Source organism: Rosa chinensis, chromosome 5, assembly GCF_002994745.2.
Source record: "Rosa chinensis cultivar Old Blush chromosome 5, RchiOBHm-V2, whole genome shotgun sequence".
Classification (NCBI taxonomy): Eukaryota; Viridiplantae; Streptophyta; class Magnoliopsida; order Rosales; family Rosaceae; genus Rosa; species Rosa chinensis.
Window position 1 is genome coordinate 13218101 of NC_037092.1, and position 23946 is coordinate 13242046.

The 23946-nt window shown below is 37.3% G+C and overlaps 1 protein-coding gene across 1 annotated transcript; it reads right to left on the reverse strand.

Moving 5' to 3' along the window:
• Positions 1–14162: 14162 nt before the first annotated feature.
• Positions 14163–17120, reverse strand: LOC112165124. The gene is made up of 7 exons (XM_040506262.1): positions 16981–17120; positions 16701–16817; positions 16421–16492; positions 15912–16010; positions 15101–15216; positions 14731–14817; positions 14163–14366 (listed from the first exon to the last, which is right to left on the reverse strand). Exons 3-7 carry the CDS (start codon positions 16437–16439, stop codon positions 14226–14228), a joined length of 462 nt encoding a protein of 153 aa, XP_040362196.1. The 5' UTR covers positions 16440–16492; positions 16701–16817; positions 16981–17120; the 3' UTR covers positions 14163–14225.
• Between the last annotated feature and the right edge of the window lie 6826 nt (positions 17121–23946).

Consider the following 23946-nt stretch of genomic DNA (forward strand, 5'->3'; position numbering starts at 1 on the left):
GATGCATGCACACGAATGAATTTCATATCTCCATGAGGAGACTCGTACGTGCATGAAAAGTAGGCAAGGTTCAAGTCAACTGAAGATCCAAGCTAATCACCCTATAAACAGAAGCTCAAAACAACTCAAAGGATTGTTGAAATTGAAAATGCCAATTACAAAAAGCGTTTACGGTATAGGATTTATGGGGATTCCTAAAATGGAGAGGTAACCATAATGAAACTATTTATAGCAAGTTCACCAAGATAAAGATGAAGATGAAGAAGAAGTTTGATCAAAAACAAGGGTTGAGGGAAGGCTAGCGGCCATTTGGTTTGATAATTATGGTGAAATTTTCAGACAAATTTCATTTTAAGACCTAAAATTATGCCTTATATTGGATGCAATTCAAATAAATTTTTTTTTTTGCGTAATTGCAGCCCAGTAACTCATTTGTTACATATGATTTTTTTTTCCTTTTTCATTTTGTCTATCTCATTTTATAAAGGTAAGATTTCAAAATTTTCTTTTATTTTCAAAGGTAAAATTGCAAATTGTTTAAGGAAAACAAATTTGGGAGAGAATTTGCTGTGCTTTCATTGATAATAGAGGCCTCTTTATATAGAGAACTACAAGCATAGAAGTAGAGTTGTACATTGAAACATAATCATACAATGATTGGATATCTACGAATATCTCTGAGAATGTCTCTAACATAAACTCTATTACAACTTGCACAAGTAACCTAGAGTTTGGGCTAGACACATATTCTGAATTTACTTGAACACTCTCCCTTGTGTCATCCAAACGTGGTGCTTCTCTCGTTGCCTCATTAAAAACCTTGCCGAATAACAAAAACTCAATGGGACAAAAATAACGCGGTCGAAAGGGGAAAAAGATCACAACACACCATTCACATTTCGAGATCAACATGTAGACATCTTCCCCTGATGTCTACCTCTTCCCCTGATGACTACGATAATGGGAGTTCGGATATCTTCCGCAAACCAATGCTTGCAACATGTTTCTCGAACGTGGATTTAGGCATTAACTTAGTACATAAGTCTGCCACATTGTCCTCAGATCAAACCTGGTTCACTTTGATTTTGAAGAGCTTCTGTTGTTGCTGATTATAGAAGAACTTGAGTGATATGTGCCTGGTATTGTGGCCTTTGATGTATCCTTGCTTCATTTGTTCAATGCAAGTAGCAATATCCTCATAAATTTTGGTAGGCTCATCTGTGGTAGACTTCAAACCACAATTGCCTTGAACATGCGTAACTATGGATCTAAACCGTATACATTCACGAACCGTTTCGTGAAGAGCAATAATCTCTTCATGGTTCGAAGAAGTAGCGACTATGGTCTATTTAGTAGACCTTCAAGATATTGCGGTCTTACTCATGTGAACACATAACCAGTTTGGGAATGACTTTTGTGTGGGTCAGAGATATACCCAGCATCAGCAAAACCTTCCAAAACACTTATGTTGTTTTGGGATGGGGAGAGGAAACGCAGACCACTATTGGTGGCATCCCTAATATGTGATGGGTCCGAATCCATCATCTCTCTGTAGGGATAGAACAAGCTCATATCAATGGTACCACTTATGTATCGAAAGGTATCTTTAACACCAGTCCAATGATGTCATGTTGGGTCAGAGCCATGTCTAGCTAACAAGTTCACGACAAATGAGATGTCCGGTTTTGTGCATTGAGTTAAGTACAATAATGCGCCTATTGTACTCAAGTAGGACACCTTTGCCTTTAGCACATCTACGTCATCATCCTGCGGACAAAGAGGATCATTTTCAAGTTCAAGATTACGGACGATCATGGGGGTGCTTGAAGGCTTGACCTTATCAAAATGCCTAAGCATCTATCAAAACGATGCTCAAGTTCCAAACCGAGACATAATCATGTTCTCCCAAGATCCTTCGTTTCAAACTTGAATTTCAAGTGTTTAGCGGTTTCCCTTAACTCTCTAAGGCTTCCAATGAAGATCATGTCACCAACATGAACTGTGATAGAATCAGAAACTTGTTATGGAAACGAGCAGGCATATCCCTTCCCAATCAAGTAGTCATTTTAGGGAGCATTTCAACCTCATTGCAAATGCCCTCCGTAGTCTAGAGTCACTTGATTTGGGTAAATGAACTTCACCATGAACCTTCATGTATATTCCGTATCTAGATTCCCATAGAGATACATAGTGACTACATTCGTAAGCTACATGTTCAGTTATTCAGAAACTACTAAAGACAGGGTAGTGGAGTGCAAAGACATCCATTACAAGAGAATATGTCTTATCGTAATCGATTCCAGGGCGTTTTGTAAGAAGCCTTGCACCATAAGGCGAGATTACCATCTCCTTTTCTCATCACGCTTTCTAACGAAGACCTATTAGTCAATAGGTTTTATGTTAGGATGTGTTGGCATTACTGGCTTTATAAACCTTCCTCTTCGTTAAAGAATCCAAATTAACCTGGATCGCATCTTTCCATTTAGGCCAACGCCATTTTACAACTAGATCTCCGATGCACAAACTAGATCTCCGATGCACGATGCCGACTGGAGCAAGATCTCTAATTCTCTCCTCTTCCTCTCAACTCTATCGGTCATGTCTCCGGCTCAGGCTCCCTCAACGATTCCCTTAGATTCCTCCATCTTAGGTGTGTTTTGATTGTACTCCTTCTACGTTTATAGTCGTCGTCCTCCACAGCCTGAGCTTTGCAATCGAAATCTGACAGCTAGTGTTAGCGGTAAAGCCTTCAAGCCTATAACTTGGTAAGTAGATTTAGTTTAGAGATCAGCTTTTGAAATTCCTAGCTTAGAACAATATCGGCTTTTCATGTTGTATGCAAATTTTGTTTAATTGATGAATCGACGCTAAACTGATTTCAGTAGTCGATGAAAAATGAGCTCCTTCTCCATCATGCGGAATAGGACTCCCTTCCAAAAGCACAAAGAGGGAGAAAAAGGCCAAGAAAAAGGTATAATACTAGTGAATTTGTTAATTTAAAAAAAAAATTTCCCTAATTTGATCTCCTTTTGATCGAGCAGTTTGAATTTTTCAAGATTTGTAATTACCTAGTGAATCTGTGAATTTCAAATGGGCAATGAGATTCTACAAATGCTTTTCTGAGGTAAAATAGCATGCTACCAAGTTTTCTTTATAATTAAGTAGCCAATATAGTGGTTGTGTGTGTAGCAGAGTCTCTATGCAAGACATAGTGGCTATGATCACTAATCATGCTTTAAAAATTTCTGTAGTGTTAAAGAAAGCAATCTGCTCCCGAAGCTTTGCAGGTTGTGATTTATCAAAGTTTAGACTGTGATGATAATGCTTTATTTGATACGGTTTATTGGTTTCTTTTATTGATTATGTGTCCTCAAAGTATTCATGACTCTCTGTTCTTTGGCCTGTAATAAATTTAATTTATTGATATTGCAAGCATGAATTTGGAGATGGCTTTGGGTTGGTAAGTCCATTTTGTTGCTACTTTTTTATGGCTGCAAGTGTAACTGGCAAGGTTTAAATTTGTGCTTTGGCTGCAATCAACTAAATTCTATCATTAGCTTCCTTTCCCTTATCAAAATCTTTTTACATTTATTTGTTTGACGTAATGCTTTTAATTTTTTGCTACGAAAGGTATTTAGACATGTAGTTTCATATGGTGGGACAAGATATAGGAAAATAGAAAGATATCAAAGCCTAATACTTGGTTGTAGTTGAAAGAGATGCATGCAACTTTGTTCTGGCTAAATGCTCTGTACTGAACATTAAGACAGTTTGTGATAACCATATTGTGTAACTTGACAGTGACTCTCAAATTACTAGGTTTGGAGATAGTTTATTTATTTTAATTTTGATTGATTTCAAGTCAGTAGCTCTCTATGATTGTTATAGTAGCTTTTTCAACATATAAATATTACCTTTCTATGGCTATGGTAGTATATTTTTAAGTTGATGCTAGTGACTTTTCTGTTTTCGTTTTGGTCGATTTCAAGTTAGCCATAAATGTTACAGTGGTTTTTCAACACAGTGATAATAGCTTTCTATCCCTATGTTAGTATCTTTTCAATCTGATGTTATTAGCTTTGTAGATTTTTTATAGTTGTTTTCTGTGTCTATGTCAGTAGCTCTTTATTTATTGGTTTAGTAGCTTTGTACATGTATTATAATAGCTTTATGTACCTATGATGGTGGCTTTTTAGATTTTTTTATTATTGGTCCAGTTGATAAAGAGTGCCAGGTTTGCGGTGCAGTGGTACATTGCTATTTTTAGTTTTCATTTCAAATACTAATATTTTGTTGTATTTTTGTTCTTGCAGAATTCTTCTCCTTTGCATTTGTAGTAGTAGATTTTAAAAATCATGTGAATTTGGATATTGAAGCCTTCATTGACCAAGAGATCATTCGGCCAACCAAGAAATGTTAAAATGAAGTTTCGCGCTGAAGGTGGCAAAATTATGCCTGTGTGTTTAGAGCATCCCCATTAAAAAATGACAGTAGCATTACAACATTGGCAGTAGCTTTATCCAACTATTGTAATAGATTTTCACAACTATGGTAGTAACTTTTTACAACTATGGAAGTTGCTTTTTACATAGTGATATCATTGTTGAACGCTGCATACCTTTTATATTATTGAATATGTTTTCTTTTCTCGATTATAGTAGCATTTTTGTTTTGGTTGTATCATTTACATTTCCATAGCTTTGTTAGTCTCTGAGAATAGTTTTCTCAATCTCTAGGAGTAGCTTTTGTTCTGTGTGGTAGTAATTTTTGTTCTGCTTGGTTATAACTTTTAGCGTTGATGAGAGTAACTTTTAGTGATGGTGAGAGTAGATTTTGTTACTGGTGAGAGTAGTTTTCTGGTGCTGATGACAGTAGTTTATATTGTTGTGACAGTAGCTTTTGTTCGTGGAGATAATGATGCGCCTAAAGCAAGCGCATAATTTAACCCTGAAAATATCGTTAGTAGTATAAGCAAATAGGGATCGTTCTATTCCGGGGATTGAGGGTACACCTGTCATTGTCAAACAATTAAACAATTAAAATTAAAACAAAGTATAATATTCACAAAGATATTCACAACTATAAACATTGTACACGAAAAGGGGGATTTTGTTTTTGGTTTTTCGAAAATAAAACTAAGTTAACAAAACAATTAAAATGCAAAAACATAAAAATACGAATGGAATGAGAGAACAAAGATCAAAATCGAAACATATGATTAAAATTGACTCAAACCCTAATATTGTTCATCTAAGTCATGAGAAAGGAGTTGATCATGTGAAACATTCGAAAGCAAATGAATTCCCATTTTTTACTTTTCAATGCTAATTAACCTAAGCGAAAGCACCTAGATTAATCCTATCAAACATGCAATCAAACCCTAGAAAGCTAGTCAATCATGTCATGTTTAACGCATTACACATAGAGAAAGGCTATCAACTCAAGTGTACAACTTAGTATGGAAAAGTCCACCTAATTGCAATCCTCGTTAATTAAATTCGATCTTTGTACAAAACCTTTACTACTTTGATTCAAGTTTACACAAAACGAAAAGTCGATTTCATGTTCTTAAACCTAGCACCAATTATATCGAAACCCTAAGTGTTTGCAACCACATAAGATTAAAATACAAAAGTTATCTATAATGCAAATTTAATTAAACAAACCCACATAAGCAACTCTCGAATCACAATAATATGAATCTGAAAATTCTCAATTAATCATAAAAATTCCAGAAATTAATATTTGTTCAAACACATATGTCAACTAGTTCATAACCAACGAAATTCAAAGCAAAGGTTACAAAGGAGAATCGGATTACACCGTGAGATGGGGATGGTGATGAACGATTGATGTGGTGGTCTCTTGAATCTCGAAAGCAAGCTTCAAGGTTGGAGATGGATGATGGATGCTCACGGCTATGCTTCTTCTCCCTTGGCCTTGCTTGAACTCGTGGAGATGACTAGAGGATGGAGAAACTCACGGCTATGCTAAGAAGATTTTCTGATTTTTTTCTAAAGTGTAAATTGTATGGGGGAGAGGAACCCTTGACGTTGAGAAAAGGGGAGTTTTATATAGGAGCATGGCTAGGGTTCACAAAGCAATCAGAATTTTCCACATAGCTTCAACCAATGATAATTCGCCAAGTAAGCTTGTGATGTGGTCCAACCAATCATAGAATGCCAAGTAAGCCTTGTGATGTGTTCCAACCAATCATAATTCTCTAAAATACCTCCCTAATATTTAATTGCCGAATTCCCTTGAAATTATTCTGATTTTCTTCATGAATTTCGGCCAACATTCCTTTAGGGAATTTAGGGATGAATCTAGACGCCTTTTTAGCTTTTCCTTGGTGCACACATATTTTCCTTCCATAAATATCTCCCTTGAATCTCTCTTGGCGTCATCTCCTTGATTATTTCTGATTTTCACGTTGGCAATCACACCAAATTATTCCTCCAACAATATTTCTTTCCATAAAAGTCTCCCAAGAAAATCTCTCCTTGAAATCCTCAATCAATCATCTTCAATTCCCACGTTGTCACCTTGTTTTTCCTTAAGTATTACACGGCAAATTTAATCCCCAAGGAAAATATATTTTCCTTTTTTTAAAAAAACTCTTCCTTGATTCTCTCCTTGCCATGTCATCTTCATGAAACTTCTCGTTCCATTTATGAACTCAATTCTGCTTATTTATTCCAAAAACCTGAAAATAGAAGCTTTCTAAAATAAGAAATGGAAACTTTCTTAAACTAAAATGGAAACTTTCTAAAAATGGAAAATAGAAACTACAAAACGGAAACTTTCTACAATTAGGAACTTTCCCATTCGAAGAATGGAAACTTTCCTAAACAGAGTTTTATTAAGGAAATAACGCAGAAAATATAGGGAAATAACAGTTAAAATGTCGCATTAAAATGCTCCTATCAGATAATAGCTTTTGGTTTTGAGGAGCGTAACTTTTGTTGGTGACAGTAGCTTTTGTTGCTGGTGAGAGTAGCTTTTTGTCAAGGATTCAAATTTCAGTTTCAGTTTTGATTTCGGTACTTCAAATTTAAGGAAATTTCGGAGGAAGTTTCCATTTCGGTGGAAATTTTGGTTAAAAATAAAGAAATCATATTAATTGCATTTATAAAATTATATTTTTGAATGAAACTTTTACATAGACTAAACTGACCTATAATAAACCTATTTACAATATAACCTCTCTAAAATTATACATTTATAATAGAATTGTGATATTTAATATGGACGAGTACTTAACTAGTACTGTAGTAGGTTGCTAAACTAGTGTTTTAATCTATGTGTAATTATAAATGTGCTGTATATTTATAATGTGAATGTGATTTACTTTTTTTTTTAATTTTTTTTATATGGCTCAATGGGAGGCTTGGCCATCACCCATTTTTCACAAATAATTAGAAAATTACAACGGGGTGGGGTGGGGCACGTAATACCAAAACTCCGTGAACGAAAATGAACAAGTACAACAAAAGGAATATAAAAGCTACTACAATGTGGTTTGATCTAACTCATTGAATTGCTTCCATTTAGTATCATACAATACTGCCCCCAAGTACATGAATTTTGGTATTTTATCACATGGGTATTGTATGTGTGTTGATCTCTTCCCACATGCAATCCATATATCGGATATTATAGAATTACCCAATGTGGTATTTCATTGTATGAAGCATATGACAATTGAGACTATATAAAAAGGGAATCATGTTGTAGTTCGAACATTCAAGTTTGTAGCAGATAAAAGCAAAAAGGTTTTTTTTTTGTTCAACTTGATTGCCAAAAAAAAAAAAATCATATTTTCTCTATTAAAGTATGAAGTAAAAAATTCATTGTCGGTGACATACAAATTTCACAGATATTTCAGAGAAATTTTGGACAAAATTTCGGTGTGAATTTTTAAATATATTTTGTGTGTGTAGATATTTCAGAAATCAAGAATTTTGTGGAAATGTACGGAAAATTTCGGGAAACTCCTAATGGAAATGATATAACATATGAATTTCCTCCTTTTCGGCACTTCAAAATTACGAAAATTTTGGCAGTTTTGGAGAAATTTAAAACCTTGCTTTTTGTGACCTTGCCAGAGGTTGTTGGAAATCTCACCAGAGTAGCTTTTGTTGGTAACAGTACCTTTTCTTATTGGTGGTAGTAGCTTTTGTGATCTCGTCAGAGGTTGCCATAAATCTCGTTAGAGTAGTTTTTGTTGCTAGTGATAGTAGCTTTTGTTGCTGGTTGCAATAGCTTTTGCGACCTCGCAAGAAGTTGTCGGAATCGCACCAGAGTAGCTTTTATTGCTAGCGACAGTAGCCTTTTGGTGTTAGTGATAGCTTTTGTGGTTGCAGGAGTTCGCCGAAAGTTGGCCGAAGGTCGACCGGAGATCTGCGGGAATTGGCCGGAGAGGAGAGAGAGAGAGATTGATTCTTGACTATTTACTCTAGTGGCATTTATGTAAATATGTTGGTTTTTTAATCTAAAATTAAATACCCTTTTTAATCTAGTGGCCTTAGAGCAACTCTAACAGCGTCCCCATATTTTGATTTTCCTCTACTTTAAGGAAAAATGAGGAAAAATGAGCCTCTTTTGCTCTAACAGATTCCCTATTACTATTCTATTTTAGGGAAAGTGAGAAAAGAGAAAACCAAATTCCCTATATTTACATCAATCTCTAAAAATTTAAGGAAGAATATGGAGATTTCAGAGATTGTTGTAAAATAAGGAATCTGTTGGAGTTGGAGAAGAAAAATATGCTAAAACTTTGACTTTTGCTTCCCTATTATAGAAAAATTATAGGGAAGTTATTGGAGTTGCTCTTATGAGGGAAAAAAATAGTTGGTGACCTTATGGCTAAAAAACCATTCAAATATGCATTTATAAGTAATTAACTCTCTGTGTGTGTGTGTGTGTGTGTGTGTGTGTGTATATGAATATATGAATATATATATATATATATGTGAATAATATGATCATTGTTCAAGTAAATCCAGAATATGTGTCTGGCCCAAACTCTAGGTTACTTGACCTAGTTGTAATAGGGCTTAGAATTAGAGATATTCTCGGAGATATTCATAGATATCTGATTAATTGTACGATTATCTTTCCTTGTACAACTCTGATTCTATGTCTTGTAATCCTCTATATAAAGAGGCCCTTATTATCAATGAATGTACGACTCAATTCTCTCCCGATTTCAATTTTCCTTATACACGTTATCAGCACGAAGCTCTAACCCTGAAACAAATAGTCAAACCTTGATTCAAGAAGCTAAAACTCTAAATCCGAATACAAAACCTTGAGTCCAGAATCGCACATCTTTAAGCCCTCCATCCCAGGAGTCCAGAATCGGCGGCAGAACCACCAGAACCGGTCGAAAACTTATCGAACTGGCCACCAGAATTTCTAAATCACCTGCAGCAAATACTCCACCGGTTCACTACCTTCCGGACCTCCAATTTCTACCAAATTTTGCCAGCAGAAGCTACCCAAACCAAAGATTCAGGAACCGGAAGAAATAGCCCAAGACCCAGTCTAGAATATGCTAAACCGGCAGCTGGAACATACTATAGAAAAATAGGCAGAAAGAATGAAAAAAAAAGAAAAAAAAAGAAAAAAAAAGGGAGGAGGCAACCCAAGTAGAAGCCCAGAAGCCTTCAAGCCCAACTCTAGACTCGACCCACTGACCCACAGCCACAGCCACGTCAGCACAGGGACCCACCGCCACGTTAGCAACTGGTCCCCACTGCCACATCAGCAGCGGACCCCAGTGCCACGTTAGCACCGGTCAACGCCGGTTGACCGTTTCCGGCAACTTTTCTAGTGACTTTTTCCGGTCTAATTTTCCGGCAACCTATTTCCGGGTATTTTTTACTAAAAGTTCCCGTTTTTGAAGTTTTTATTTCTTTTCTCTTCTTTTTCTCGGGGACTTGCAAACTCCCTTCTTCTACCCCCCTTTCTTCATCATAGGGGAGACCTAATTAAGCTGAACTATGAGGGTTTGTGCTCACTCCAAGCTTGGAGCTTGTTGAGATCTCCAAACTTAGAGTTTGTAGAGAATTTATGATCGACCACTTACGTCATTGTTTCGATCTAATCCAATACCTCTTGGAATTGAATTTCTTGGAAGCGATTATACTTAAAAATTCCTAATTTCTTGGAAGCGATTACGCTCAGAAATTCATAATTTCTTGGGAGATACTACGCTAAAAATTTTATATGTTTTCATGGTAGCCTTTTACGCTCCGAAACTAACCATAATTTCTTATTCTCTTTCAGGATGAGTAACCTGAACAAATTGGACTTTGCTCCATTGGGAACAACTGGCTCTGGATATCACAGGTGGGTTCGTGATGTCCGCTAGCATCTCAAGGCCGATGGAATCCTGGATATGATTCTTGAGCCTAGCCAGGACGTGCTAACTGTTGAGCAAGCTCAAGTTTTGGAAGCAAATAGAGCAGCCTTAGAGGCAAATAAGGCGAAAGCCATCATCATAATGACTCGTCATATGGATGATTTGCTCCAATACGAGTGTATGAATGAAGAAGACCCTAGAAGGCTGTGGGTCTCACTCGAAGAAAGATTTGGCAACATCCGTGACTCCTTGCTTCCTGACCTAGAAGTGAGATGGCATAGCCTCCGCTTCTGTGATTTCAAGTCAGTTCTTGACTAGAACTCAAAAGCGCTTCTCATTAAATCCTTAATGGAATTCTGTAGTAAAGAGATCACAGATGCAATGTTGATTGAGAAGACTCTCTCTACCTTCCCTGTCTCTGCATTGATGGTTGCTAAGAACTATCGAATCGATGTAACTGCAGGATGAATCACAAGGTTTCATGAGCTTATTGGAGCTATGAATGTCGCTCAAAAGCATGACAACATCCTTGTCAAGAACTATAATTCGAGATCCGTAGAAACAGAGCTTATTCTGGAATCTAATTATAGTCGCGCCCCTAAGAGAGAGTGCCAAGAGCGAAACCCTAATCTTATGGATACTTCTGGACGTTCTGGTCCATATAATTACTCTACTTGGGAAGGTAACAACCAAAATAGGAGAACACGGAACCGAAGAGGTCAACGTGGAAAGAGAGAGGGAGGCAACGCCTCTGGCCATGTTGGTGGCGCCACCAACACTAAGAGCCATCTAAATGACGCTTTCAAAGCGCCTCAATCAATGGTGTCTGAGCAAAGAGATGTATGTTTTCGATGTGGAGTATCCGGTCATTGGGCACACATTTGCAGAGGTCGTGAAGAAATTGTCACCGCCTACAAAGCATATTGTGAAGCAAGAGAAGTTCACTATGTGGAACAACAAGATCAAGAAGATGATCTAGAGTGAAGCGTTGAAGACTACAAATCTGGCTGGGATAAATAGATCAACAATTCTGTTTAAATCTTTATTTTTCCAAGAGATGTAATTGGCAAGTGCCATGTACTTTGTACTAAATGTCATTGGTTTAGTTTTTCTTCACATAGGCTCGTCCAAAATAAGTATGATGACTAGGAAGGTTTTGAGATAAGTGGTACTTAAGCGAGCTTTGCTCCACCGACATCTCTCTACTCACCTGGTCATATTTATTTTGGAGTTACCAAAAGAAGTCAAACCACTACCTTTGTTTTACATTAGGTAGCATTTGGATTAGATTTCCCTAATGGTTAAGAGACAATGATGTACCTCTGTTGGCTTATGAATAAAATTTCGAATTCTTTTCATTATGACTCCATTTGATTATGAGCATATTACTTTGTGACTACAATGGCTACGATGGCTAGGCCATCAGTATTAATTCAACGACATGGAATAGCCCAAGTTCCCCTTGCCAAATAGTACACTGAATACTGTCACAGAAACTCTCTCCACTCCTAGGGAAAATCACACATATGAATAGCCAATGGATTCTATGCGAAAGTGCATGTAGAGAACGGAAATGAGTTCCTTTGCAATGCCTCTAACGATTGAGATCAAAGGTGCATCTTAGAAAAGTTTATGTGTTTCTCTAGTGGACTCTATGTCACTATTCGAGCTATTGAATCCAATAAAGTCATGAGAGAAGATCTCTTGGATTTAGACACATATTGGCTTTGTCACGACAGGATAGGTCATCCTAGTTATGAAATGATGATCCGTCTACTAAAGACTTCACATGGACATCCTTTCTTTCGAGCGAAATGAAGCATGAATCAAAAGTTGATTCCTGGACTAAGCGTGACCGCTACCGCTGCCTCCAGGCTGCCACCATCCACCACCAGCCTAAGGCTGGCATAGTCTTTATCCATGACGCCATGGATAGTGTACATCATGGTGATGACACCCTAGGTGATGTTGCAATCACCAACTTTGCTTCAAATAGCGTTTCAGATGCTCAGGCCCAACCAAAATCGTCATTGGTTGTTTTTAAAGCCTCTCGCTCATTTTACAAAGCCTGTATCCTTAGGGAAATTAAGACTGAGACCGTCATATGAAAAGGATATGAAAATACTCATTTTGTTCTTACATAGAATCCATGGGGATTCTATGGACTGATTTAACCAACTTGCGGAAAGTTAAATATCATATGATGTTGGTTAACACGCAAACATGCTGTTGACACGCAAACATGTTGGTCACGTGTTGTGCTATTGTCTACTTGTAATGTTACTTATACTACACTCCTAGAACATATCATATAACAACGGGCTCACTCTCCAGATCATCATATTTCGTCAATTGGACTTGACTATGCTAGAGAGTTTACATTGAAGACTTTCGATGGATATTGCAATGGGACTGATGTTGGACATCATATTCTTATGAACACACCCAAATGGTCTCGACATTGGTAATACACACCACTCTCCTTACATCTACTTGGGGTGATGCAATATCGCATACAACTATGCTAATTGTTCTACGACCTACCGCCACTCAATGTATCTCTGCGTTACAGCAAGTGACTGGGTACAAGGATTTCGTACTTACGCACAGTTGAGTGAGCCATTTATGTACCAATTGCGCCACCACAGCACACTATGATTGGTCCTTACAGATGAATGGGCAGCTACATTGGATTTGAGACTCCGACAATCGTCCGCCACTTAATTCCCTTGCAAGGCGATCTCATTACCGCTAGATTTACGGGTTGTTACTTTGATGAGACAGTCTTCCCATTGTTAGGGGAGATAAGAACACGAATGTTCAGCAAGAATTACAGGAATTGTCGTGGTCTATCCCCACTATGTCTCATCTCGATCCCTACTATAAAGTGACGAGATCACATATATCTGCTACAAACATGCCTGCAAGGATGGACGTCCCTACAAGAGGACGTAGCGCTACCCTACACGGAGGTAGGCATGGCGCCAATGCCAAAGAAAGTGGCACTCTGGTGTTACAGGCCATGGCTCCAGCTAGGATGCATGAGAGGCCCATGGGTTCGAAGGATACTTTGTGACAACCTAATCCTTGGATCATCGACACTCAGAATCCATCTCATAAGTATCTTCAGGATTATGGTTATCGTTGGGGGATGCCTCAACATCAGAATCTATTCCTAAGAATATAGAGCTTTATGAAACTTACACTAGTGCACATGAGACGTGGGATAAAAACTCCATCATAATTGATGATGTAGTTGTGCATTTTGTTGAGTCCGATAATAACCACCACACACTACAACAAAACCTGGTTTTAATGACCACCGTATTGGTCACTAAAAATAGCCATTTTGGTCACTAAATATGATTAGTGACCAAATATTGTTGGTCACTGAGTGGTCACTATAGACTCGTCACTAATTCTATTTAGTGACCAAAATATGGTTGTTGGTCACTAATGTGAAAAGATTTAGTGACCATAATTATTTGGTCACTCATCATGAAAACATTAGTGACCACAGAGTTTCTCACTGAAAGTAATAGATTTGGTCACTAAACCACATGATTTGGTCACTAAAACCCAAGTAACAGGCCTATATTAGTGACCAAACTATAGGCCACTAAAGTTTTGATCACTAGAAAAAAAATAATAATAATACCTCATAAATTTTTTGATTTTGATCTCTACAATAATAATCGAATAATAAGTAGCTGAAAATAGAACTCTAATAGTAATGAAACTTCTATATAATAGAAATTGTATTAAAGTAAATACATTGTATTGCTGAAAACAATCCACATTATCACTTGCTGATCATGATCACAAGTACATGTCTCTTGAAAATTAATTTAAAAGCCTAAAACAATTTCAACACTTCCATGACAACAAAATCCATGAGAAAGATGGACAAGCTTTTGCAACTCTTCACATGTAACAGTTGTAATTGATGTGCATTGAGATTTCTACCTCTGAACTGACACCCGGCCTCTTCACCATTCTGCATTATAAGATCACATATTGACCAACATGATGCACTGTAAATGAGAAGGCATTAGGCTAAGTTTGATAAAATATAAACTATTGAAGCAGACATTGACATTTTCCAACTGAAGTAACTGACATCGATGATACCAACATACACAATCAATCATTACAATGGAAAACTAGAAAACAGCAGATAATGCAATGTTCTTTCTTCAGCTGTTTTTTAATTTGATAGGTGAAGTTGTACCTTCACTACACAATCAAGAAAACTATCAAATTATGACATAAACATCTTAATCTGTTAATTCATAATAGAAGAAGCGTAATTTAACGCACTTCAGATCGTAACTTCCCAGAATAGATAACAAATCAAATACCTTATATACACCACTCATCACCCCCATCACGGCAATACATGAATAAACAATTGAATAGGATTTTGTGCGTAAATATTTGTCACACACCTGCACATACAAATCCCACAATAGACCACATGGTTAACTGATGGAAACAAAAATCATCCAACTGAGATGCCATGACAGAAAAGTACACATAAACTGCATTAACAATCAGGTACAACAAATGCCATGAAATGTTTTCCTCTTAAAATAACCACAGTTCATAGGCAGAATAATATGAGACTCAAATATATCAACAACAGGCATTCTACAAAGGAGCTTTACTTGCCTTTCAAATAGAACAGAGCTTGAAGACAATTAATTGGAAAAGAAGACGGAGGGTACTAACCTGAGGAGATGATACAATTGTAAGCAAGCATGGGAACAAAGCGAGAATTAGTTTCGGGACCACTGTATCATCCAAGTCCATAGAGAGAAAAGCCAAGCATCTAAGAGCTCCATGCACTGCAAAATTTAGGAAATGTGTAAATCTAAAGCAGAAGAAACTTGTCAAAGTCACAAATATGAAAAAGCACAACAAACAATTTTAAAAACTTAATGTTTTTGATAGACTCATTTTGGCCACACAAATAGAATCAAGATAGAGTTGGTAGATCATGAATTGGAAAGGCTTATGTCCATTCATATTGGTTTGGTTGTTAATCAACTTCATTAGATATGGTAATAAGTCCGGCCAATCTTCTGGTCAATCATAACTTGCTATTGATGCTACAACCATACTAATTGCTGTACAGATTTTCCGATGAGGATCATCTAATGAAAACAATAGAAGTTTGTGCACAACCCCCTGAAAATGTAATCATTACTTAATTAGCTGTAGGAGGAGATTAAGGTATATTAGTTTTGACTGTATGATAAAGTTACTCTTGACTAAAGGTCAAATGCATTGTCAAGATTAACTACATATTATAAAGTACTGAATTTTCACCAACTTACTTCACCAGCAAGTAGACTCACTATTAAATATATAATATAACAACATCAAAAGTAGATAATCAAAAGTAGATACATTTGCACAATCTGCAGCTACAAATAGATATTGTTGATTAAAAACCAATGTCTGCTGACTTAACGTTCAATAAGAGCATAAACTATGAGAAACTATTGCAAGAACAATAAAGGAGCTCTAAATTGCTTACCCTTAAGACCCAACTCAATCAATTTGAGATAACCCCTAAGCTGCAATAGCTCACCAGCACAGTCAAGTCTCTTACGATAACATGTACACGGCGTCGTTCCTGTAACAATAAGCAAAATGTGTGGTCAAGTCAAAACCCACATATTAAAGGTCAAGCTGGCACAACATAGAAAGCTGAAACCTAAACTTGCCACTTTAGACAATGTCTATGTAATCACATATTGTACTTCTTAAGCCTTCTCAAATACCACTTACAAACCCACTATTGTTCACTAATCCGCTTAAATCGTTGACCTTTTTGTTTCCACCAATGTAGTATTAATGATCATGAAGAAAACAGAGCCCAACAAAGAAGCTAACAATCCACCTAGAATATACTCATAAGAAATGATAATTGGCTCTAATTTTGCATTCTCAAGCACTATCTAAAGCTGACACAGGTATTTTAATATTCTGAATTTACAGCAGAAGGATTTAATTCAGATCGAATTGAAAGAAGGAAAAACACACCTAATTGGATCAATATCATTGCACCTGATTAAAACCTAGACCCAAATGCTTCTCTTCCCCTTGGCTCCAGTTCTGCATAAACAGAAAGAAAGAAAAAAAAAATACTTATAACCAATTCATATATGCAGATCTGTATATATGAAATTTGCTGATCCTATAACAAAAGAAAGAACGAAAAACACCTATATCATTTTCATAGATCAAACAAATATTGAATCTATTTATAAAACAAAGATATATAATATGTCAGATCTATACGATGAAAAAATTGAAGCTTCACCTCAGCGTTGTTGACAACAGGAGCTGTTCTATCAACTGGGCTGTCAAAGATTCACAATCAGCGTTGCTGTCAAATATTGATCAACTTTCTGTTGCATCTTCACCTTTACCAATAGAACTGCAAGCAAAATCAATCACAACCCAATATCAAAAAGAGCATGATCAATACGTCTGCTAATTCTGAGAGCACAGAATGATTGAAAGAAACAATATCACTCAGAAAATTTCAGATAAAAAGAACAAAAACATAGCAAATCAAATCAGTTAATAGATTAGAATACCTTACTGTCAGAAAGCGAAGACCTTTACCTAGGGAGAGAGATTTTCATTTGAATGCAAGCTGCCTTGAATCCCTGACATGAACATTAGAAGTAATATCAACAACTGGCTAAACAAATGAAGTATATGGGTGGCCAAAAAATGCAACCTTTTATCCTACAATTAGTCTTTAATTAATATACAATATCCTTTAACTCTTAGGAATATTATAGGACAGTTCCCTGTTACAAAAACCAACTTTGGCTCAGGTTTCCTGTTGCAGCCAACTAAATAAAAGCATCGATCACTCTATTGCCCTATCAAAATATGTACAAATAGAAATTTTATAGGTAGAAGAATCTCTTGAGTCTTAGAAATAGTATTAGCCACTCAAGGAACTTTATCAATCTTGAAAAGTAAAAGAACATTGTGAATAATCTCAACATCTTAGTTACCATTGCCCACCTAAGAATGTTGGACTACCAAAGCCATCTTTTGGCATCAAAATTCTAGGTAAAGTGGGTTGACTATATAACTTTATGAAATCATGCAGGACAGTTTTGAAGCATAGCTGGCTGCATAGATAGGCCTGATTGTTCTTGACCAAAATAGATGGCCAAGATTATTTTCTGGCAGTGTGAGAATTGAGAAACTCAAGAGAACATTGGAATAGAGTAAAATAGTTCTTCATTCCATCTTTCACTCAAACTAGAAAACATGGTGAGAGCTCCTTGCTGCGAGAAAATTGGGTTGAAGAAGGGGCCATGGACTACTGAAGAAGACCAGATTCTCATCTCCTACATCCAAACTTACGGTCATGGAAATTGGAGAGCTGCCTAAGCATGCTGGTAATTACAATTTCCTTGTTATCTGGGTTTCTCTAGCCAGCTCCAAAGAAAATTACTGATGAGTTGTTTAAGCTTTCGACTCATACTTTTTTGTTTATTGTCAAAAACAAAAATCGTATTTCTTCTTGTGTAAAACAACTAAATCAACCATGGCCCCAGTTAGATAAACTGAATGACATCGATGGTGCAGCCGTGCAGGTATCTTGACTCAGTTTACCCTTCTCTTGTTAATTGCAATACAAAACAGCACAATCTAATTGAGTCTCACTTAAGAAACTCAATATCTAACCACCTATGCTATGAAATTATCTACAAACCTTAAAAAAAAGCTCACCTGGAATACAGACGATCTAACAGATAAATCACTTCAAAGAAAAACAGTAGCAGCAAGCAAAACCTGCAAGCAAAATCAATCACAACCAAATATCAACAAAAGCATAATCAATATATCCACTGATTCTGAGAGCACAAAATAATTGAAAAAAAAAAAAACGGAATTCATTGACAGTACAAAGATATAGTTGAAAGTTTAGAGAAATCTTTAATCTGATGGAACCTCAAGTCAAAAAATTTCCTCAATAACTAATAATTCTCAAGTCACTTAATTCCAATGAATTCCACATAAGCACACTATGAATCCCTATTATGATAAAAAAATAAAAGAAAAAAAGTATTAAAACTTTTCTGAAAGAGATGAAATAAACCCATGCATGAATATAACAAAAAAATAAATGAAGAAATAAAGCTTCAGATTCATGTGTTGATGGATACCTCAGATTCCCATAGCAAATGATAGCTCAGCTTCCTCTATATGGACCTGCAACAAAAAATCAATGAAACACCCAAAAATTCAAAATCACGAAATATCCCCAATTCTTAAATCCCACCACATACCGAAATCTCAAAGCTTTACTTGCCAAAAACAAACTTGTAATCCATGATATCCACCAATCGTAATTCCTAGAAGCCCATAACACAGCAGCTAACTCTGGGAGTGCTGTCCAGCGAATTGACGATCGCGCAAATTAAGGTCGAGCGACACCATCAGAGACTCGAACGAGTTGTCGAAAATGGTCCGAATTGAGGCAAGGATTGGTTTGGATAAAGAGGGATGTGAGGGAGGGTGTTGAGGGCGACTGGGCAAGAAGAGGAGTGAGGGAGGAGGACGATGAAGATAAAAGAGGGGCCTGTCTCCCGAATTTTATCTTTATACCGGGTTTTAAATAGCGCTTTGGAATGCCGCGCTTTGGAAAAGAATTTTATTTTGAAAGCCGTGTTTTAAGAAACGCGCGCTACTCTAAGATTTAAGTGAAAAACTCCCTCCTAAAAAATTTTGGTCACTAAACCAGAATCACACCTTAAAAAGTCTAAAAACATTAGTGACCAAATATGATTGGTCACTAATACTAAAACTTTTGGTCATTAAAAATTGAATGATGGGTGGGTAAATGAATTTAATTAGTCGTAAAAGTGTTAGTGACCAACATGTAGTAGTGGTCACTAATTCAATAGCATTTGTGACAAACATTGATGTGGTCACTGACAATTTGGTCACTAATGCCGGATTTTGTTGTAGTGACAATAATTTTTATTTAAGCGTACAGTTTAGAGTTTTATGTAAACAAATTTGACTAAAGAGTTTTTTTTTAAAAAAAATTTTAAATATCAAATATAATAAACAACTCATGTACAACAACTAGTTTATTACGGACCGAACTCACAATCTCCCAGTTACAAAGAGATTCTTATGCCACTAGACCAAATGGTATTGGACTGTTTTATGTAAGTTGTAGACCTTGTTATCTATCTAAAAAAATGAAAGAAAAAAAAAATCCAAATCTCATTACAAAATATCTCCCATCTATGTATGATTCAAAAATATTTGACCATCAATCAACGACTATAAATTATCAAAGTTAAAATAATACAAGCCGACTTACAAAAAACAAATGAATAGAATGTAATACAACTTTTTTTTTTTTTTTTTATCAAAAGAGGTTAGCCCATTATATAGATTCAGCAAGCAGTACAAAAACGAAACACCCCTATGGGGTCGACAGAAAGAATTGTTTCTCAGAGTACCCTGAGACTCCTATTCTAAAACAAGAACAAGAACCCAATATACCCCCAGTACACTCCACGCACCATTATTTCCAACAAAAACCAAAAGATCTCCCAATCAAGGATAAAAAATCCTCAGAGACCATGATCTTTGCGACCTAGCAAAATTTAAATATTTTCCAGACGAGGAGAAGCAGCCTCCTCTTCCATTCCTTCTTCCTTGTCCAGTGTTTCAATCCCACTAGTAATTGCTACCTTCGTCAAGCTTTCAGTCTCAATCACCTCAGTAGAGTTAATATGACTCTTCCATTTACGAGATTTTCTCTCCTGCAGCTCCGGTTCCAAAGACCGAGAAGTTTTTGGCTTATTCTTGCTTCCTCGGAGACGACCCAATTTCTTCTTCTTTGGCGAGATAATAATCTGGCCATTCTTATGCTGTAGCACCAAAGCTAAATTCTCATCCACTTTGAGAGCTGGAGCTGGAAGTGATAAAATCCTCTTGCCAACATTGAGAAAGTCATAACTCGCCCCTCTCTTTGTACCCACTACTGCCAAACTTGACGATCCCAGGTCCAAATGCGGCTTCAGCAAACCTTTCTTTGCTTTAGTTAAAGTCTGCGCAGGGAGCAACATGGTTTTAGAAACATCTGGCACTAAAGTTTTCCAATTCTTAAACCATCCTACCCCGCCATTCTTAACCAATCCAAGTGATGGACAGATTTCAACTCCAGCAACCATGGAGCCATGCATGCACTCCCTCACCTCCATGTGATGCATGGCCTTCCATAACTCCATGCAACGTGGACTCCTGCAGCACACCACCTGCCACCGCTTCCTCCTGTTGCACCACGATCTCCATGCCTTTTCCAGCCTCATCAGGAATTGACAACTGCTCCACCATTGGAGCTAAAGCTGGTTCCTGATGTAGGCCGTCCATTGCCAGGGACAGCCACGCCATCGCCGCCTCCGGGGTCCCATTCTGAATCTCTGCTTTCTCTTTCACCAAGAAGCCATCGCAAACCGTCGCATCATGCTCAAATAAACCACAGTCCCTGCAGAATCCCTTAATTTCCCATAAATAAGGGTAATCTCATGCTGCACCAAGGAAGAGAACTCGAAGAGCATCCATGTACATACCCTCCGACGGGTATCCAACACCAAGCGGATCCGCTGTTCCTCCTCCCTCCGACGAAGGGTCGATTGATCAAAATCTGATAACTTGGACAACAGCAGAACCAATGAGATTTAGGGCATTCTTGTTTCGGAGTGCCACTAGCAAACCCTTGACTGCTACCCAGATCTCCATCTCCCACAAGGGAACAGTTTCCACCAAGCCAACTCCATCGTATTCACCTACCAACAACATCGTATTCTTGTAGAACCATGGCCCTCCGTGCAACACCCTGTTACGATCAGCTTCATGGCTGAATTGAAACAGAAACCGATCTCCGACATCATGGACAGAAAGTCCCGATTTGATGCGCCAGATCGAAGATATAGTTCCCTTGAATACGAGGAATCGAGACTTTGGCCCTAGCAAACTCCCAACCATATACCAACGGTGGTCCTGCAGCCCCGCCTACCCCGCCGCACCCAGCGTCACCCTGGCAGAGTCGGCCGGATTGCAAGCCACCAAAGCACCAGTAATGTTCTGCGCCATGGAGACCCAGGCAATAGTTTGAGATTTTGGTCGAAGAAACGAAAACCCTAGCAGAGCGAGCGGCTAGGTCTTTTTTTTTTTCTGAATGTAATACAACTTTTCATTGCACGACAAAAGAACAAGACAAAGATTAACAACATAACAACCTTTAGGTGATAAATAAATAATCTTTAGTAGTTTAATAAAATCAATTTGATAATAGAAATGGAACATCGATGTGATTTAGATCTAATTTTAAATTCAATCAAATTTTAATTTTGTTATTTTTGAAACATGCATTTATAAAATGTTAAGACTTTGATAGGCCGACACATGAGGTTGTACTCAAGCAAGCCTTTGTCATTTCAGGCTTGAGCTAACCAGCTTGTTGTGGTATCTATGAAATAAACTAAAATACAATATAGCAAAAATTAATGACACAAAAAGTTGAAATTCGATTACTGAGCAACCTTTTGTATGTTCGGCATCAGCATCGTCTTCATCTTTATCATGGCTTTCTGCAGCTACCTCACAAATATCAATCACGATATCTATTATTTTTCTCTCACTGAATTGCAAACGCTACTAAATAGCTAGCCAGTTGTAAGAACAGGTTTTGTTTGTGCATCTACTGCAAGAGTGTATGCTCAATCTATAGACAAGACGGTCGTTTCTAAACGTTACTGGTTTTGACGCTGATAACTCTCTTTTTTTTTTTTTTTTTTTTTTTTCCGAAAACAAGAAACAATGCTTTACTGAAGTAATACGATTATAATAATGAGAATGATTGCATGTTCACCACAGCTCCAATCAAAGAAGAGAAATTTCACATATCCCTTATATATAAACCGCGGTTACAGACACCATGAACCAATAAGGTCCAAAGTCTAATCACAAATGTCACCATTTCCATAATCTACTGAAATTCCAACGATTTCAAGAGCCATGATCAAACCTTGCAGCCATCATCTAGGATAACTATTTCACCCTCTTCGACACTATATATGTCCAAAAATCACCGAACCACATGTAAGGAGAGTTCACCATTCTATTAACAACAAGCAAGCATCAAGAGTAGAACACATAGTCAAAACTGAGTGTGAAAAAAAAAAACCAATAGTACACTGTGCTCAATGCTTGATTGTCTCATCGATTAGAAAACTCACACGCATATTGTTTTGAATGTGTACTACTTCCCACTACCTTTACACCAAATTTAGTCACCAAACATATAATCTCTAGTATCACAACATACTGCAGCAAAGTCATGGCCAAAATTAGATTGGGGAGAAGATAAACGGGCAAAAGTGTGTGTGTTTGTGTGAGAGAGAGAGAGAGAGATGGTCTTCTAATTCGCTATTTATTCCGTTAACGTTTCAGTTGGTTTCCATTTGATTCTGATTTTGGATTATTACATACCATTGGATTGTTTAGATGACAGAAATCATGCCACGTCACTATTTTTATAGCTGGTAATCCAGGCACCAAGTGCCTTGCGCAGAATTTCCCACATTTCCAGAAAGAAAAAGAAGGGGAAAAAAAATATTTGGGGGAGGGGGATGGGGGATATTAGCCATCGCTGCCCAAGCTGAAGGCTTTGGCTGCTTAGCAATTGGCGGCCTCCATGCTCCTCTTTACCACGTTACTACTCTTGACAGGACCCGCCCCGTGTTTCACCCCGAAATCCGAAGTAGCCATGCGGGGTCCACCTTAGAAGAAATTCTACCAAAAATTTGGTGGAACTTCTTCTAAAATGGACTACCCAAAACTTGTAGAAAAAACATTTACACTTCTAAATCAATTCATCCTTATGCTCCTGGAGCCACCCTACTCCCCAAATCAACATCATCCCAATTCACATAACACAAATCACAACTTAAATAACATTAATTCCTCAGGTGATCAGAGCAATTCTAATAGCAAGGGTAGTCAAGGAAAACCTAAATCAAAGAAAAACGAGGAAGCCATGTTGTTGACTATGCCTCAACTCCAATGTACGCCAGACCTCAACTAATTTCGCCTGCAAACTGGGCATTTGAAACCGAAGGGCCCAGGGGAAAGTAATTGAAAAACACGTCAGCGTGAGTGGACAAAAATAAACAATTAAATAAATAATTTAAAAGAAATGAAGTTGTATTACTTTCCCACGGATTTAAATTCATAAAACTTCGATGCATGCAACATTTATAATACGTATGTCTTTAAAACTCGAAGTCTCGTGAAAACATACCAGTCCTCGCTGGCTAAGAGAATCGGACTAGCCCCGCTAGTCAAGTAACAAATAAAAGGATATGGGGAAGAGATTTCACCATACGGGTAAAGGAGCCCCTCAGGCTCTACCAACCCTCGACTCCCACTCACACATAGATTGTGTGAGGAGAAGAACTAATAACCTCGACTATCACTCACACATAGATTGTGTGAGGAGGAGAACTAATAAC